Source organism: Tachypleus tridentatus, chromosome 9 (assembly GCF_004210375.1).
Source record: "Tachypleus tridentatus isolate NWPU-2018 chromosome 9, ASM421037v1, whole genome shotgun sequence".
In the NCBI taxonomy this organism is placed as follows: domain Eukaryota; kingdom Metazoa; phylum Arthropoda; class Merostomata; order Xiphosura; family Limulidae; genus Tachypleus; species Tachypleus tridentatus.
In genome coordinates this window covers 159,391,221-159,409,602 of record NC_134833.1, presented here as the reverse complement: position 1 = coordinate 159,409,602, position 18,382 = coordinate 159,391,221, and the positions used below count along the sequence as shown (strand labels likewise).

The following is an 18,382-nucleotide window of genomic DNA, read 5'->3' as shown; positions in this document are numbered from 1 at the left end:
ACCAACGAATAGTGGGATTGACCGTCACATTATAACGCCCCGACGGCTTGGAGGGCGAGCATGTTTGGCGCGACTCGGGCGCGAACCCGCGACCCTCAGATTACGAAGCGCACGCCTTAACGCGCTAGGCCATGCCAGGCCGAACGTTACAGTCTTACATCTAATGTCACTTACTTCAACATTGATTTTTGATTGCATCTTGATTGATTGAAAATGTGAAACAATAACATCACCCTGACATCAGGCTTAAGAAACCATTTACTTTCATCTGACAACATTTAGGTCTGTATATAATGCTGTTTAGGTTATAGATAAATAAGTAATTATACTAGTTTTAAAATAAAGTGTCTCGTAATAAAATCGTTACATTCATTGATATTATAGACACAGCAGAACAGTTGAGAAATATATCACACAACCTTTACAGTTCCAAGTATATATTTATTATTGACATAAGATATTTTAGCTTACATATTTTAAAGTGATGTGTACACTACGGCAACATTACAGAAAATTCGCTATCTGGGTTTTATTGACGCACGGGTCATAGTGTATGAGACTCATCTCACTATGGGGAGAAAGATAAATAAAACGTTAAGTCTGTTTGAACCTTCTTATTGTGCATTATGAAAGTATGGAGAATTTTTTTCTTACTGAAATAGATTTATATTTCATAAAAAAAATGTTTTTCTGAAATATATTTTGGTAAATTTTTAACGGGTACAACACGTAGAAGTGAGGGAACCCAAGTAAAAGTAAAGTATATCGTTTGGCGCCCTTATCGCGCCCCCCTCTTTTTTTGCAGTCGCTTCCCCCAATTTTTTGGAGCGCGCTTTATTTTCAAATTATCGTTTTTTTTTTCTATCATGCAGAGAAACAAAGAAAAAAATAAATTTACCCATCTGATTCGTTTCGCCCTTTCTCTTTATTTGGGCCCCGGCATGGCCAGGTGGGTTAAGGCATTAGACTCGTAATCCGAGAGTCACGGGTTCGAATCCCGGTCGCACCAAACATGTTCGCCCTTTCAGCCGTGGTGGCGTTATAAAGTAACGGTCAATCCCACTATTCGTTGGTAAAAGAGTAGCTCAAGAGTTGGCGGTGGGTGTTGATGACTAGCTGCTTTCCCTCTAGTCTCACACTGCTAAATTAGGGACGGCTAGCGCAGATAGTCCTCGAGTAGCTTTGCGCGAAATTCAAAACAAACAAACATAACCCTCTCTGCTTGTTATGTGTCCCAAGATATTCATTTTTTGGTGGAATATTTAACACTTTTTAGGATTCAGCTTAAGGGCTTCTTTCAAGAACTCGAGAAGCTTTGTGTGAAATTAAAAAAAACCAAAACAAACAAACAAGTTTCACATAGAACCTTCGAAAACAAACAGAAATCATAAAAATAGGGTATCGGCCTTCTTTATTTACAAATTACTTTATACTTAATTTTTTTTCGAAAACTACACTTATTTCCACGTAACAAACGAATTAACTGAACTGGGGCATTATTTTGTTGTGGTCCTCAACTACAGACGTGAATTAAGAAACATATGCAGATTTGTTACCTTAATATTAATATACGACAGTTTGTTTATTTTGAATTTTGCGCAAAGCTACACGAAAGCTATCTGCGCTAGCCGTCCCTAATTTAGCAGTGTAAGAGCAGAGGAAAGGCAGCTAGTCATCACCATCCACCGTCAACTCTTGGGTTAATTCTTTACTAACGAATAGTGGGATTGACTGTAACATTATAACGCCCCCATGGCTGAAAGGATGAACATGTTTGGTGCGACGGGGATTCGAACCCATGACTCTCGGATTACGAGTCGAACGCTTTAACCCACCAGGCCATGCCGGGCCACTGGTATATTAAATAACATAAAGTGCTGTATATTTGCTTGTTTTTGTATTTAAAATGTTCCCTAAATTTTTACTAAAACGCTGGAGGGAAAGCAGTTGGACAATAGCACCCACAATTAACTCTGTGGCTGCTCGTGTTTGATCGTCAACCTTGTAATGCACCCACCACCCCAAAGTGCTAACTGCTGTTTCAACGTCTAAGGGATACGAACAATGAACCTACGTATTTAGAGTACGGTCACATTTGGCCTACAACAAAAATAGATTATCGCATTCCCAGTTACCCTGGGAAACTTATCGTGCATCCAAATAGGTCACACCACGTACGCGTTGTTGTTAAATAAGCTCACGTGCATTGTGGAACAAATCCGGGTCCGTTCCAGTCTTCCGATCACGTGACCTTGTACTTCCTCATGTTTCTTCACAGTCAGATATGAGGTCTTATCTTGCTCTTGTAACCCTAACGTTCAGTTATTTGTATTTACGTATTAAAGCATTTGAACTCCTGATGTTGTTACCAGTTTTGGAACATTACCCCCAGTGGTTTTCATAATCTGCTGCAAACCAGTGAATGAGTCGAGCGAGAAGAACGACTGATCGTGCCTGATCCGGACCATTGGACTGGTGGATGCGCATCCGTATTCGTGCGTATTTGTTAATATTGTATAATAATGTAATTTTAAAATATTAGCTTGTGAAAATCATGTAATATTACGTCAAAGCATTTGAAGTAGGTCAAAAAAATGTCAAAAACGTAGTTGTAAATGAATTAATAAAAGAAAAGAAAGATAAATACTTAAGGCTACCTATACGTTGATCTAAAATTTCCCGATATTTTATTTATTTGGCCTTTAGTCAGGTTGAAGATTGTCCCAATAGATGGTGCTAAAATAATGGTTGTTTAAAAGATGTCTATTCTTGTGCAACGTCGACTCCAATAAAAATGTCATGAACAGGTAACTCAAAGATACAAGATTTATGAGCAGGATGTAGCTTTACTGATTAACGAGGTCGGATTGTCTGATAGATAGTTCATAGCTCGTGTCCTTTTCTGCAAACATGCTTTGTACTTTGAGGTCAAAGGTGAGCTGTAAGATGTTAAATCTCATCTGGCGTCAGAATTGTCGTGAGCTGATGATGTTGACCAGCCTTGCACCGAGAGATTGTGTGTAGCTTGGGACAAATATCCTAAACAAATCAGGCACCAAACTAGAAACGGTGAACAACGTTTCCTTGCTGTATTTGAAAACCGATGACGTAACTGTCACGTGCTTCTTGGACTTCCATATTTACAAACGCAGAGGATCTGGAAAACGTTTTTCCCTGAATTTGAAATCCGTTGGAGTAAATAATGCGTGGTTCTTCTCACAGGTAGAGGCAACACGAACTACTGAACAGGTTGGTGAGGTATTGTCTTGTGTTTCACGATTTCTCAGCTTAGCTGTTGGACTTTGTTGACTGTGGGAACCATTGAGGTCAGCGAGAGGAGGGAAGGGGAACTTGCCGGCATATTTTCAAGTGTGGTTTTAGCAAAAAGCGAAGACGACTGGAAAATTTCAACGAGGTTGATAGAGTCGTTGGGAAATGTGTGAAATTAAAGATTCTATAACTTACCGCGTGTTTTCCAACTTTCTTCCTCTAGAAGTTATTACATTTTTAAACAAGAACAACCATCTATCTGCACACATCCTAGTTCAGTTTACTGTAAGTTGTATATTTATGTATTTCACTTCAGATATCTGTTTGCTTGAAGAAGCATGTCATTACGTGACGTAATATCTAGAAAATTAACGAATCTGGGATCTAGAAATTTCATAGTATGCATGAATAAGAGTTCAATGTAAAAAACAAATTGAATGAATTATTCAACTAATAAGTTGAATAATAATATGTAAATAACAAATTGAATGAGTTATTCAACTAATAAGTTGAATAATAATATGTAAATAACAAATTGAATGAGTTATTCAACTAGTAAGTTTTTACTTCGGTTCCAATTATTGAGTTAGTCAACAAATCAGTTAATAAACTAAATAATTAGTCAGTTAGTATTTTTGTTATTGAATGATCAATAGAAAAAACTCTGCAAGTAAGTTTATTTGTAAGTTAGGCGTGCATCAGTTTAGGAGCTTTCATTAAAACGTTTGTGAAACTGAGCCTACCAGTCAAGGTAGTTTGTAGCAATCATAATTTAAGATAAAAAAATATTATTAAGTGGACTTTTATAAAGTCCCCCGCTGGGACAGCAGTAAGTCTAAGTATTTACGACGCTAAAATAAGAGATTGTATTCCCCTCGGTGGACGCAGCATATAGCCTGATGTGGCTTTGCTATAAGAAAAAACACACACGCACTTTTATATAAAAAACAACCCAAAGAACTCCTATAACGATAGAACATGGTGTAACACACTGATGTCAGAAGTGGTATTAATATGATAAAAATCAAATAGAGATGTCAGAAGTGGTATTAGTACGATAAAAATCAAATAGAACTTTGATTGAACTTCAGTTTCGAGATCAGAACATGGGCACGACGCGAGATTGAAAACTTACTCAAAATAATGAAACTGTGTGAATGAAAATAATCAGAAAGAAACAAAACATTAAAAGAAGATCAACATGAAAATGAAATTTACATAAAATTGAATAAACATCAAAAAGTAAGAAATAAAAGAGGGGTTTGGAACAAAGTGGTGTAATATTTAACTAAGCCCAACATGGCCAGGTGGTTAAGGTACTCGACTCGTAATCTGAGGGTCGCGGGTTCGAATTCTCATCATACCGAACATGCTCGCCCTTTCAGCCGTGGGGGCGTTATAATGTGACGGTCAGTCCAACTATTCATTGGTTAAGGAGTGGCCCAAAAATAGGTGATGATGACTAGCTGCCATCCCTCTAGTCTTAAACTGCTAAATTAGGGATGACTAGCGCAGATAGCCCTCGAGTAGCTTTGCGCGGAAACTGTTAACAACAAAGAAACAGTAAGGAATATTAACAATTTTTATAGAAAAATGTAATCTGAGTTTGTTTATCCTTTAAAAGTACCTGTTTTGCTGTCCTTACAGATAGAGATAAATGTGTAGGTAAACAAAGAGGATATTCTTAAGGCCATTTGAACCTGATTCAAAGTCACAGTTCGTGATATTATTAGAGTTTGAACATTTGTTGATCGTAATGTAGTATTATCATTATATGTTTATGATTTTATTTGATTTTAAAGATACAAACTGTTTGTTCCTCACAAAACAACTTTTCTTTTCAGGTTTGTGAAGATTGGTTTCATCTTACCTTGGCAATAGTTAGGATTGCTGGGTGAGAAACCATGGATGATACAACCACCCTTGAGATGTTGAACGTCACAGAAGCAGAATCATCTTTAATGCACGAACGTAAAGAGTTTATGTACTTTGCTGCCTTTTGCATCATCTTATCCATCATTATTGGCCTGAGTGGTAACCTACTGACCATCGTCGCACTAGTACAATGTCCAAGAGTACGCAGTGCTCCAGCTGCTTTCATTATCAGTCTATGTGTTGCTGATTTTTTGTTTTGTGCTTTGTGCTTACCATTCAGTGCTTCTCGTTTTATCCACCAGAGGTGGATCCATGGTGACTTCCTGTGCGTCCTGTTCCCCTTCATGCGGTACGTCAATGTCGGGTTGTCCCTGTTGTCCATCACTGCGATAACCATTAATCGCTATATCCTTATCGCCCACCAGAATCTCTATGAAAAGGTCTATCGTAAACGTTACATATCACTCATGATTGTGGCAATATGGCTGTTCTCCTTTGGTATGTTGTTACCTACACTAATTGGCGCGTGGGGGCGTTTTGGCTACGACCAAAAAATTCTAAACTGTTCCATCCTGAAAGTGAACGGTCGGTCTTCAAAGACGTTCTTGTTTATCTTCGGTTTCCTCCTTCCTTGTGTTACCATTATTATTTGTTATGCCCGTATCTTCTGGGTGCTAAAAAGGAGTGCCAACCGAATTCGTGGCCACAGTAACGCAGAAACAAAGGAGCAAAAGAAAGACCGCGATGCAAAGAAAAGGAAAGAGGAATGGCGCGTGACACGAATGGTTCTCATAATTTTCTGCTCATTTCTCGTCTGTTATCTTCCTATTACCATTGTAAAGGTAAGTATCATTATTTTAATATGATCTACTTTAACTCAATTATATAGAACAACCAAACCTTGCTGTAGATTTTTCTCTAAGACAGTTTTGGATAAAGATGAAAGGAACTGGAACAATATTTAAGTTTACACTGATATTTCGCAGAGAATTTCGTATCAGGAATATATCAGATTAATGGATCGGGTGCGACCCTTAGTGATTAGCATGCCGGATTGTGAATCCGACGTTTCATGGGTCGTAGTCCTCCAATTACCCAGTTATAATAATCCAAGAGTTTGCAGTGGGTGATGTTGACCAGCTGTCCTCCATCTAGTCTGTCCGTTAAAAATCAGGAACGACAAGCACAGATTTCTCTTGACGCAAATATCTGAAGTCAGCCAAATCCAGCCTAGTCTGGATCCCAGTTATTAAGCATATCAACATAATATCTGAAGTCAACCAAATCCAGCCTAGTCTGGATCCCAGTTATTAAACATATCAACATAATATCTGAAGTCAACCAAATCCAGCCTAGTCTGGATCCCAGTTATTAAACATATCAACATAATATCTGAAGTCAACCAAATCCAGCCTAGTCTGGATCCCAGTTATTAAACATATCAACATAATATCTGAAGTCAACCAAATCCAGCCTAGTCTGGATCCCAGTTATTAAACATATCAACATAATATCTGAAGTCAACCAAATCCAGCCTAGTCTGGATCCCAGTTATTAAACATATCAACATAATATCTGAAGTCAACCAAATCCAGCCTAGTCTGGATCCCAGTTATTAAACATATCAACATAAATTTTTGTCTCTAAAACATGCAAATATATTTCAGACAGGTGACGTTTAGAGAGTAGTCATGGTTACAAGTATCAAAACATTTGAAACAAGATGGTTGACAAGTACCAATGGCTCTGACTTGGAGCACGCGGTTGAAAAAAGGCTGGGACTCACTGTTCTTGGGAAGTATTTTTATTTTGAAGGGCACCTTATATGATACATCGCTAAGCAGTTAGATCAGAGACCTCAAATTTCAGATATTTACGTTCCTAATTTAGAACTTTTGACAAGACAGACGAGAGACACTTTGTAAAAACAGCCACCTACACAAGTAACTTTAAGTAACTAGCGGGATTAACTGTCATTTTTAAAATGTGCCTTTGGTTAAAATTGGTAGAGGTAAAATTAGTTTGTTTTTTATTTAGAACAAAGCTACAATGAGCTATCAGTTCGGTGCATCGCTGGAAATCGAACCCTGATTTTAGCGTTGTAAGTCCATAAACTTACAGCTGCCCCACCAGAAGACGTTGGAGTAGCTATGTATAAGGACTATCATATATAACATTTCCCCTAGGTGGCACTATTTACTTAAGACAATGATCTCTGATATCTTCTCAAACAAGTTCAAGCAATTTATGAAAATCACAACACATAATACGCATAATTAGTAACAGAGTAATGACTTTAGCTGTAACATTGTAAATACAACTGGAAAGCTTTATAAAATAATTTAAGAATTTTGGAATAAAAACCGTAATTTAAGCACTTTACAACACAGCTTTATATTTTACCCTTAAAATACAATCAATGTTAAGATACTGTATGTACCAGTGTAACTGTGAGCACAGTTTTCATTCCAAATATTTCAAGAAAAATACTTGAAGAAATATCTCTGAATTTTTAATAAGTTTCGTTTGTTTGTCGTAAAGCACAAAGATACAGAACTGGCTATCAAAACTACTATTTTTATTGCGGTCAGAAGCCCTTAGACGTATCGCTGGGCCACCACCATAAGAATGAAAGTCATTACAAATTTTGTCGTTTTAAAGTATGACTTAATTATTTGCAACAGGACGTAACAGTGATTACTGTTGTTAACTAGGGACTAGAACTTCCCTTTTTTAGCAGCTCCAGAAATCGTTATATCATGCACAAAATGAAACCAAAGATCCTCAGGAAGTCAGACACTGAATCACAGCGTATTTATAAAAACGGTAAATATTCACTTGACAGGTTGAAGGTCGAATAATCTGTTTGTCCAGTTAGGATGTGTGGGTTAGTTTCATGGTAGATTAGCTATGATACGTTTGTCATTGTCAATCGAGTTATCACAGTGACTGCAGTGTCAGATCAAAGATTTTACGGTGTTTAGTTTTAGTATAAATGTGTAAACGGTGTTACCTTCTCGCTCCAATTATAAGGTCTTGGGGACTGTTCAGAATTCCAATAACACTGGGGATCAGTTATGTTCTTAAAATGTTAATTTACGTGTTAAAGAAAATAACATTCTTCATGGAATACAATACACGATATCTGCCTTTATCCCTGTGCAGGCCCGCTATGGCCAAGTGATTAAGGCTCTCGACTAGTAATCTGAGGGTTGCGGGTTCGAATTCCAGTCGCACCAAACGCGCTCGCCCTTTCAGCCGTGGGGACGCTATAATGTTCGATCAATGCCACTATTCGTTGGTAAAAGGGTAGCCCAAGAGTTGGCGGTGGTAGGTGATGACTAGCTGTCTTCCCTCTAGTCTTACACTGCTAAATTGGGGACGGGTAACGCAGATAGCCCTCCTGTAGCTTTGCGCGAAATTTAAAAACAATCTCTCTCTATGCACACTGTTACGTATTACAAATTCAAACAGCCTAGAACTGAGTTAAAGTATAATTTATAAGTTAATAAAATCTCGATAATTATCTAATTTATAATATTTACCCCCAAGATATTGATACGCAGTTTTCTATTTTAATACAAATATATTATATAAACAATAACAAAATTTAAAGAAACAGTGATGACAAATAATGATTTATGTATAAGAGTTTTACAAGCTTACAAACAAAAGAGTCCTCTATCTGGGCTGGAACTTCCCTGATATCTTATCGAGGCTTCACGATGAACAAATTAATATTGAGTTGACGTAGGCACAATTCACTTAACAGGGAGCTAGCTAGCTGTGTATTCTTCTTTCTTCGCTGATCTCACGTCGAGCTTTTCGCCACAAAAGTATTATAATGTCTTCGTAAAAATAATAATGTTCGATGGGAATCCACTGAAGTTAAATGGTTTGTAATGTTTGAAATTTATATAACATTCATGGTCAAATATCTGATGTTCCTGATTAATAAACGTCAATAACATTTATAGATTTCTAGGTGCATAGCATACTAATTATAGCGAACGAATAATATACATGTATACTATCTCTTGGCGCGTCTAGTTGGTTGCATTTATACAGGCGTAGGAGAACTAGAAATTTCAGCCTGCACAACAATATAGACGATACATTGTTGTTTGCATACACACATATATTGTTGATTCTTACTCTTCAGAATCTTCTACAACTTTAGTGAATGTGAAAATTTCGCAATAGAGATTTAACAGTATGGTTATGCACATTTCTAAATATAAATTTAACATCTATATTAAAATACATATATGTAAATCAATCAATCACACCTCCCTCCATAGAACATAGCATTAGCACTACAATTTCTGGGAACAACAACTAATGCAACTAAGTCAGGTGCCATCAATACAGAGTAAATGGAAAACAAAGATTTGACCTTTTTTCAAACCATATTGATGTATTTCAGATAATTTGAGACTTTGAGTTTTTTTTCAATAGGTTTGATAATGGTACAGTGATGTCAGCAACATTTTGACGAAACTTTTTTAATAACCGGTTTTTTACAGTAGGTTTGTTAATGGTACAGTGATGTCAGCAACATTTTGACGAAACTTTCTTTAATAACCAGTTTTTACAGTAGGTTTGTTAATGGTACAGTGATGTCAGCAACATTTTGACGAAACTTTCTTTAATAACCAGTTTTTACAGTAGGTTTGTTAATGGTACAGTGATGTCAGCAACATTTTGACGAAACTTTCTTTAATAACCAGTTTTACAGTAGGTTTGTTAATGGTACAGTGATGTCAGCAACATTTTGACGAAACTTTCTTTAATAACCAGTTTTTTACAGTAGGTTTGATAATGGTACAGTGATGTCAGCAACATTTTGACGAAACTTTCTTTAATAACCAGTTTTTACAGTAGGTTTGTTAATGGTACAGTGATGTCAGCAACATTTTGACGAAACTTTCTTTAATAACCAGATTTTACAGTAGGTTTGTTAATGGTACAGTGATGTCAGCAACATTTTGACGAAACTTTCTTTAATAACCAGATTTTACAGTAGGTTTGTTAATGGTACAGTGATGTCAGCAACATTTTGACGAAACTTTCTTTAATAACCAGCAACATTTTGACGAAACATTTTTTTTTTTACAGTAGGTTTGATAATGGTACAGTGATGTCAGCAACATTTTGACGAAACTTTCTTTAATAACCAGTTTTTACAGTAGGTTTGTTAATGGTACAGTGATGTCAGCAACATTTTGACGAAACATTTTTAATAACCAGTTTTTTTACAGTAGGTTTGTTAATGGTACAGTGATGTCAGCAACATTTTGACGAAACTTTCTTTAATAACCAGTTTTTACAGTAGGTTTGTTAATGGTACAGTGATGTCAGCAACATTTTGACGAAACTTTCTTTAATAACCAGTTTTACAGTAGGTTTGTTAATGGTACAGTGATGTCAGCAACATTTTGACGAAACTTTCTTTAATAACCAGTTTTACAGTAGGTTTGTTAATGGTACAGTGATGTCAGCAACATTTTGACGAAACTTTCTTTAATAACCAGTTTTTACAGTAGGTTTGTTAATGGTACAGTGATGTCAGCAACATTTTGACGAAATTTTCTTTAATAACCAGATTTTACAGTAGGTTTGTTAATGGTACAGTGATGTCAGCAACATTTTGACGAAACTTTCTTTAATAACCAGTTTTTTACAGTAGGTTTGTTAATGGTACAGTGATGTCAGCAACATTTTGACGAAACTTTCTTTAATAACCAGTTTTTACAGTAGGTTTGTTAATGGTACAGTGATGTCAGCAACATTTTGACGAAACTTTCTTTAATAACCAGTTTTACAGTAGGTTTGTTAATGGTACAGTGATGTCAGCAACATTTTGACATTTTGACGAAACTTTCTTTAATAACCAGTTTTACAGTAGGTTTGATAATGGTACAGTGATGTCAGCAACATTTTGACGAAACTTTCTTTAATAACCAGTTTTACAGTAGGTTTGTTAATGGTACAGTGATGTCAGCAACATTTTGACGAAAGTTTCTTTAATAACCAGTTTTTACAGTAGGTTTGTTAATGGTACAGTGATGTCAGCAACATTTTGACGAAACTTTCTTTAATAACCAGTTTTTACAGTAGGTTTGTTAATGGTACAGTGATGTCAGCAACATTTTGACGAAACTTTCTTTAATAACCAGTTTTTACAGTAGGTTTGTTAATGGTACAGTGATGTCAGCAGCATTTTGACGAAACTTTCTTTAATAACCAGTTTTTACAGTAGGTTTGATAATGGTACAGTGATGTCAGCAACATTTTGACGAAACATTCTTTAATAACCAGTTTTTAAAGTAGGTTTGTTGATGGTACAGTGATGTCAGCAACATTTTGACGAAACTTTCTTTAATAACCAGTTTTACACTAGGTTTGTTAATGGTACAGTGATGTCAGCAGCATTTTGACGGAACTTTCTTTAATAACCAGTCATCCCCAGTAATCTCAAACTTTTATTGTTCACATTACAATCAACTTGAGTGTGAAAGTTTGATCTTACATTCATCTCCGATATTTTCCAACTTATGGGTGTCTGATGCAAAATTATTGTTATCATTATAAGAAAAACACTCATTGGCTAAAATGTTTTCAGATGCGTCTCAGATGTGACAAGGACTCAACGGTTAGATGTGTTTACAACATTGTCTCATTACTTTTCCAAAAAACCTCAAAACCATGATTCTTAGCTTTAAGTGGATATCCAATAATGGATGTCAGTACTAAGACCATGTCACCAGGACGGAAACTTACACTATTCAGCCTTGTGGTCATAAACGTTTTTCATTCCAGTATGAGATGCCTTCAACTTTTCTCAAGCGAATTTACAATCATCTAACAGTCTGGACCAAATCGTGGAAACATTATCCAATAAGTGCATTTCCCCTGGGTCATATTCCAACCATTGTTCCTTTGAAAACTTTAATGGACCATGCACTGAATGACCGAACACCAACTGAAAGGGCTAAACCCTAACAACTCCTGAACTGACTCACGAACAGGAAGCAATAATAATTCAACTTCTTTATCCAAATCCAGTAACTCTACAATTAATTTTTAGTGTAATGTTTATAAATTTGACTTTCACCAGCCTTTCTTAATATGATATTTGATCATTTTGTTTCTCAGGTATTAAGGCATTCTTTACCTTATCGCTTTATGACCATAAGTTAAAAGAAATGATCATAGTATTGTACTTTACGAATGGTCATAATATATGTATGATTGTGACCCTGTTCAGAAAGGATATTTATAGTGGTATTGATGGACGATACACATTCCAAATTGGACACCATGGTCATAAATACTGAAAAACGGTTACATTCGTGTAAGGTGTACCTTATGGAGGATATAATAGTGATGATTAAGGTAACACACAAAGCACACTGTTTTTGTCTGGAAAACAGGCAGTATCGACTTTGAAATTATGGATAGTCAGCAGTCCAGCTGGAATAGTTATTGAACCAGCAGCAAGGTAAGTGAAATTAACTGTAATGTTAGTTTTACTTTCAATGTGCCATCCAGAAATAAAATGTTGGCTACCACTGAATCTGAGGTTAGCAGTTGATGACTGAAGCTGCAGTTTCAACCAACAATGTTCTGGGACAGAACTATAACTATTTACCACCACACTGAAACAAGCAGTGCAAGTCCAATAAGACAATCATCTGGGACAGGACAGTCTATAGGGTAGAACTATAACTATTTACCACCACACTGAAACAAGCAGTGCAAGTCCAATAAGACAATCATCTGGGACAGGACAGTCTATAGGGTAGAACTATAACTATTTACCACCACACTGAAACAAGCAGTGCAAGTCCAATAAGACAATCATCTGAGACAGGACAGTCTATAGGGTAGAACTATAACTATTTACCACCACACTGAAACAAGCAGTGCAAGTCCAATAAGACAATCATCTGGGACAGGACAGTCTATAGGGTAGAACTATAACTATTTACCACCACACTGAAACAAGCAGTGCAAGTCCAATAAGACAATCATCTGGGACAGGACAGTCTATAGGGTAGAACTATAACTATTTACCACCACACTGAAACAAGCAGTGCAAGTCCAATAAGACAATCATCTGGGACAGGACAGTCTATAGGGTAGAACTATAACTATTTACCACCGCACTGAAACAAGCAGTGCAAGTCCAATAAGACAATCATCTGGGACAGGACAGTCTATAGGGTAGAACTATAACTATTTACCACCATACTGAAACAAGCAGTGCAAGTCCAATAAGACAATCATTGCACAGAATTCCCTAGAGCACTATAAATATAATTAGTGCATAGACGTAGAGTGGATGCTATAAAACAGGGCCATACAACCTTCTTGAGGTTTCTGATCGTCTCCAGTAATGATTGTTAGGTAGAAGGGTGACATGAGATTATACGTTGATTTCAGCAGAGTGACAGCAAGAAGTGATGTATTACTATGTTTATACTTTGCCACAAACAGACAAACATCTGGATGCACTGGAAGATGCTTGATGGTTCATCTCTTCAGTTCTTGCTTCTGTATACTAGTAATTTGAAGGAGGCAATGATAAAACAGTTAAAACTACCTTTACCACTTGAGATGATTTGCTGTGTTTTGAGCTATACCACTCAGCTTATGTAAATTCTCTGGCAACACTGAGAGACTGATGAAGCTTACATTTAGAGGAATGATGCCTGGCATGCACAAGCGAGTTATTGGTATTTGGTTAGTCATTTGAATCTTCTTTTTTGAACGTGCTCATTGTGCGTATAAGAACAGTTGAAGTAAAGCTGAAACTCTGAAAGTGTGCGCTGATTGGTACATGGGTAGGCTTTCTTAGTGATGTGATAGGTAATGAAGGTTTCTTGACAGACCTCTGAAGATCGCAGCGGTGTAAAACTGATGTTAATCTCTAACAACATGAAATGTTCAAAATTTCCATGATTTATTCAACATGATCTACATTTTGTGGCCAAATATCACTTCAAATGGAACGAGGGATACAAGTAAACATTTCTGTTTAAACGGAATCTCTGAAGGTTTCGTATCCAGAACAGGATTGTTTGTTCCAGTTTGATATCGATGTTAGCAATAGCCATGAGGGAAGTGCTGATGCAGTTACAGGATGGGGCAGAATAAATGAAGGTGTAAGCAAACCGTATGACTACAGCTCCTAAACACGGGTACTGATGACAAAGGAAGAACTGCTTGTGAGGCACTCGACTCGACTCGTAATCCGAGGGTCGCGGGTTCGGATCCCCGTCACACAAAGCATGCTCGCCATTTCAGCCGTGGGGGCGTTATAATATGACGGTCAATCCCACTATTCGTTGGTGAATGAGTAGCCCAAGAGGTGGCGGTGGATGGTGATGACTAGCTGCCTTCCCTCTAGTTTTACACTGCTAAATTATGGATGGCTAGCGCAGATAGCTCTTTTGTAGCTTTGCGCGAAATTCAAAAACAAACAAACAGACATGCTTGCAGCTTTATTCTTTGTTAAACATTTCAACATTATTTGAATGATAGAAAGTTCACCCTCGTCATATATAATGTCTTGCTGAAATGGCCCCTCAACTGTAATAATTCAGAAAGAATGATGTCACATTAGTTCACAACATGGTAAGAGCATAACGATAATATAACTATTACACTGTCTGGGAGTGAAACGTAGAAATACAGATGGATTAACTCTCCACATAGTAATACGACATACATTTGTCATGTGTTCTGATCTGTGGCACCATGTTAAAGTAAATGTCCTTTTACCTGTCTTACCCCATACTGTCATACTGGGAAATGGATACCAAAACTTACACATCAAGAGTAGTCGAAAAACCCAGAACATAATATATATTTGTGCGTGCAACAGTCTGTGGTATGTTCACGAACAGTCGAAGGTGCTCAATGGTATGATGCACTGATTTTATTCACCACTCAGTGTTGCATACAGTGGTTCTTCAAGTCCTCAGGCACTAAATTATTGAGACTTTGCATGAAGTAAGAACTGGAGGGGTGTCATAAGCACTAGTGCGAATATCCAACAATGATTCTGTTGGACATATTTGAAATGGGAAGATCAGGGCTTGTAACAGTACTTCACTATATGTACAACTCAGACCAAATTTCAGTTTAGAAAAGGGCAGATTCCGGCTGTTATTTGTTGGTTCTTCTCCCCAGAACAGTTCTCCTGGTCTAAAGTTCATTATTGATAACTCCACTGAAGCATATTTTCCAACACTTTAGCATAGTTCATTACTGATGTGTGGCAGCAACAAGGTACCATGTTTTGGCACCCCAGAAGAGATTCATTTGTCCCAAAGAGCTAATTTTTCATTCAAATTAATCTCTTATCTGGGTTAGTGTTAGGGTTACTGAAGATGCACACTTCACCTCAAGTCCAGTGGTTTGGCAGATCCCAGATGGACATTCGTGTGATTATTAATGAACTTATTAACATGTTTTTCAATTCAAATGAGCCAATTTTAGGGATGGTTTATGATATACTTCAAACAACTATTTAAGTTTTGTAATAATGTATGTCAAAAATCAAAGTTATGGTAAAATAAACGATATTACTGACCAAAGGAGTCCCATCTCCAAGGGCACAGCGGTGTGTCTGTAGACTCACAATGGTAGAATCCTGATTTTGATACCAGTGGTGAGCAGAGCACAGATAGTCCATTGTGTAGTTTTGTGCTCAACTTCAAAACAAACAAACTAATTAACCAAAGGCTGCCTATAGGTTAAAGTTTACACTTTAGCTGTCGGACATTGTTACTAAAAGATAAACCATTTAATTTAAACTTTTCTGCAACAAACGTGTTGCAAGGCCACATAGTGTAACTTTCTCAGTCTGACTTAACATATACAAGTATATATATACTATATACTTACAAACACGTACACAAATATGAGGGCTGTTCAAAAAATACTGTTTGAATTGCGCGGCTCCAGTTGGTTCCAGGGAAATCCGCTTGGTGTCGCTAGGTTTGCACAGATCAGCTGATTACGATGCCATTTCCCGATTGCAGATATCTTCATTTGTGTATTAGCTACGCAGTTTTAAGTGAAGTGCGATTTTTTCGTTTGGCGGATTTCAGAATGAATGACCTGAAGAAGCAACGACTCACTGTGAAATTTTGTGTTAAACTTGGAAACTCTGCGACTGAAACTTTTGCTATGCTTAACACGGCTTACGGTGATGTCGCTATGAAGCGTACGGCATGTTTCAAGTGGCATGAACGTTTTAAGGATGGTCGACAGTCCATTGAAGATGATGAGCGTCCTGGACGTCCTTCCACGTCAACTGACGACCCACACGTCGACAAAATCAACACCCTGGTGCGGGCAAATCGACGTCTGACTGTCAGGGAGCTTGCTGAAGAGTGTGGGATATCAGTTAGATCTTGTTACGAGATTTTGACCAAAAAATTGAAGATGCACCGCGTTGCTGCGAAATTTGTGCCTCAGAACTCGTGAGTTTTTGACCAAACACTCGATCACTGTTCTTCCCCACCCCTCTACTCACCTGACCTTGCTCCTTGAGATATGTTCTTGTTCCCCAAACTCAAAAGACCCTTGAAAGGAAGAAGATTTGAGACGATTCCAGAGATTAAGGCAAATGCGACGAAGGAGCTGGAGGACATCACAAAAGAAGCGTACCAGGACTGTTTCAACAAGTGGAAACACCGTTGGGATAAGTGTGTGCGTTGGGGAGGAGAGTACTTTGAAGGGGTCCCAGACCTGTAAATTCTAAATAAAGTACATTTTGTTTTATAACGTCAGTCCGCGTAATTTTTGAACAGACCTCGTATATATATATATATGATTCTTACGCCAAACTATAATTTTATATGAAATAATGTTTTATTACATTTAAGTCTAGTTACTTCAACAAAATTAAAAATTTTCAATTTCCAAAATATAAATTTTGTGTTTAATGGCAAAAAAACAACGATATAAAAATACAAACTCGAAGTTAACGACATTACAATGGGGACACTCATACGATAAGCTACCATACAATCCTAATTTTTAGAAATATGATTGTTTTATGTTTATTATTCCAGGTGGCAGACAAACAGGCCAAGTATCCGACTCTACACATCTTGGGCTATATCCTCATCTACAGTAGTGCATCCATCAATCCAGTTATCTATGGTGTTTTTAACAAACAGTATCGACAGGCTTACAAAACAGTTTTAATGTGTCGCCGACCACGCAGTCTCAGTGCTACTGCGAACGCTTCTAACCCTAACGAACCCACACCTACTCACTTCACCGCGGTTTCCTGTGAATCTCAGAATACCAAAGATGACTCAGTATTCGTTGATGAACCAGTGTGAGGTCTTGTACTTTTTTAAAATAAGGTTTGTATTTGCTAGGGATAAATGTCTCTCAAAGTACCATAGAACATTTGGTATTTGTTGAGGATCGAGTGTAAGTTTGTCTTTTCTTGTTCGTCAAAGAAACATGAACCGGTAAAGAAACGGTACTCGTGTTTCATAAAACCTGTCCAGTGAATGTTTAATATGAAACAGTTTCAAATTTCGTCTTAATTATTATAATTTATTTGTTAGCGTAAGACAATTGTTCACTTTGTGTTTTGTAACTGAGTAATTTGGAGTAAAAATTTTCTGTATCGTAAAAGATTGGTGTTTCTTGTTGAATAATATTTGTTTATCTGCTATGTAAGCAAGTATTGCTGTTCTAGACCTAAATTAGTGCTAACAACGTTATTTCGGTTCCACTACTTGTTATTTGTTTACATTTAGTTCACCGCGTGGCCTAGTGATTAACATGTCCGAACTGTGAAATAGAGGGCCACAGTTTGAGAACCTTTTATTAATTTAAAATTGGGATCGGCTATGTGCACATAACTTTTGTGTAGTTTTGCGCAAAAATCATCAAACTGAAAAACAAAACAAAACATTTATTGTGTTCCTGGTAGTATTTAATTGTTACCACATCCTGTCCAGAAATATCTAATGTGAAATTTATATGAATTAATAGAAATTCTAACCATTTTGTACAGTTGCTTTATCAGATGTCACAAGTACCTTTCAAATACTGGTGTGGGTTATGACATGGATAGAAGGGGATAATTCTGATGTGGGTTATGACATGGATAGAAGAGGACAATTCTGATGTGGGTTATGTATGACATGGAGAGAAGGGGATAATTCTGATGTGGGTTATGACACGGATAGAAGGG

At 37.0% G+C, this 18,382-nt stretch overlaps 1 protein-coding gene across 2 annotated transcripts; it reads left to right on the top strand.

Annotated features, from left to right (window-relative positions):
* Window positions 1–2,236: 2,236 nt before the first annotated feature.
* LOC143226796 (G-protein coupled receptor moody-like) lies at window positions 2,237–17,817 on the top strand. 2 transcript variants are annotated; one of them, XM_076458210.1, is made up of 3 exons: window positions 2,237–3,555; window positions 5,115–5,987; window positions 17,238–17,817. In XM_076458210.1, the coding sequence occupies exons 2-3, from the start codon at window positions 5,175–5,177 to the stop codon at window positions 17,511–17,513; spliced, it is 1,089 nt and encodes a 362-aa protein (XP_076314325.1). In that variant the 5' UTR covers window positions 2,237–3,555; window positions 5,115–5,174; the 3' UTR covers window positions 17,514–17,817. The 2 variants fall into 2 exon arrangements, with proteins under 2 accessions (XP_076314325.1, XP_076314324.1); XM_076458209.1 differs by having other exon boundaries at window positions 2,239–2,495.
* Window positions 17,818–18,382: the final 565 nt, after the last annotated feature.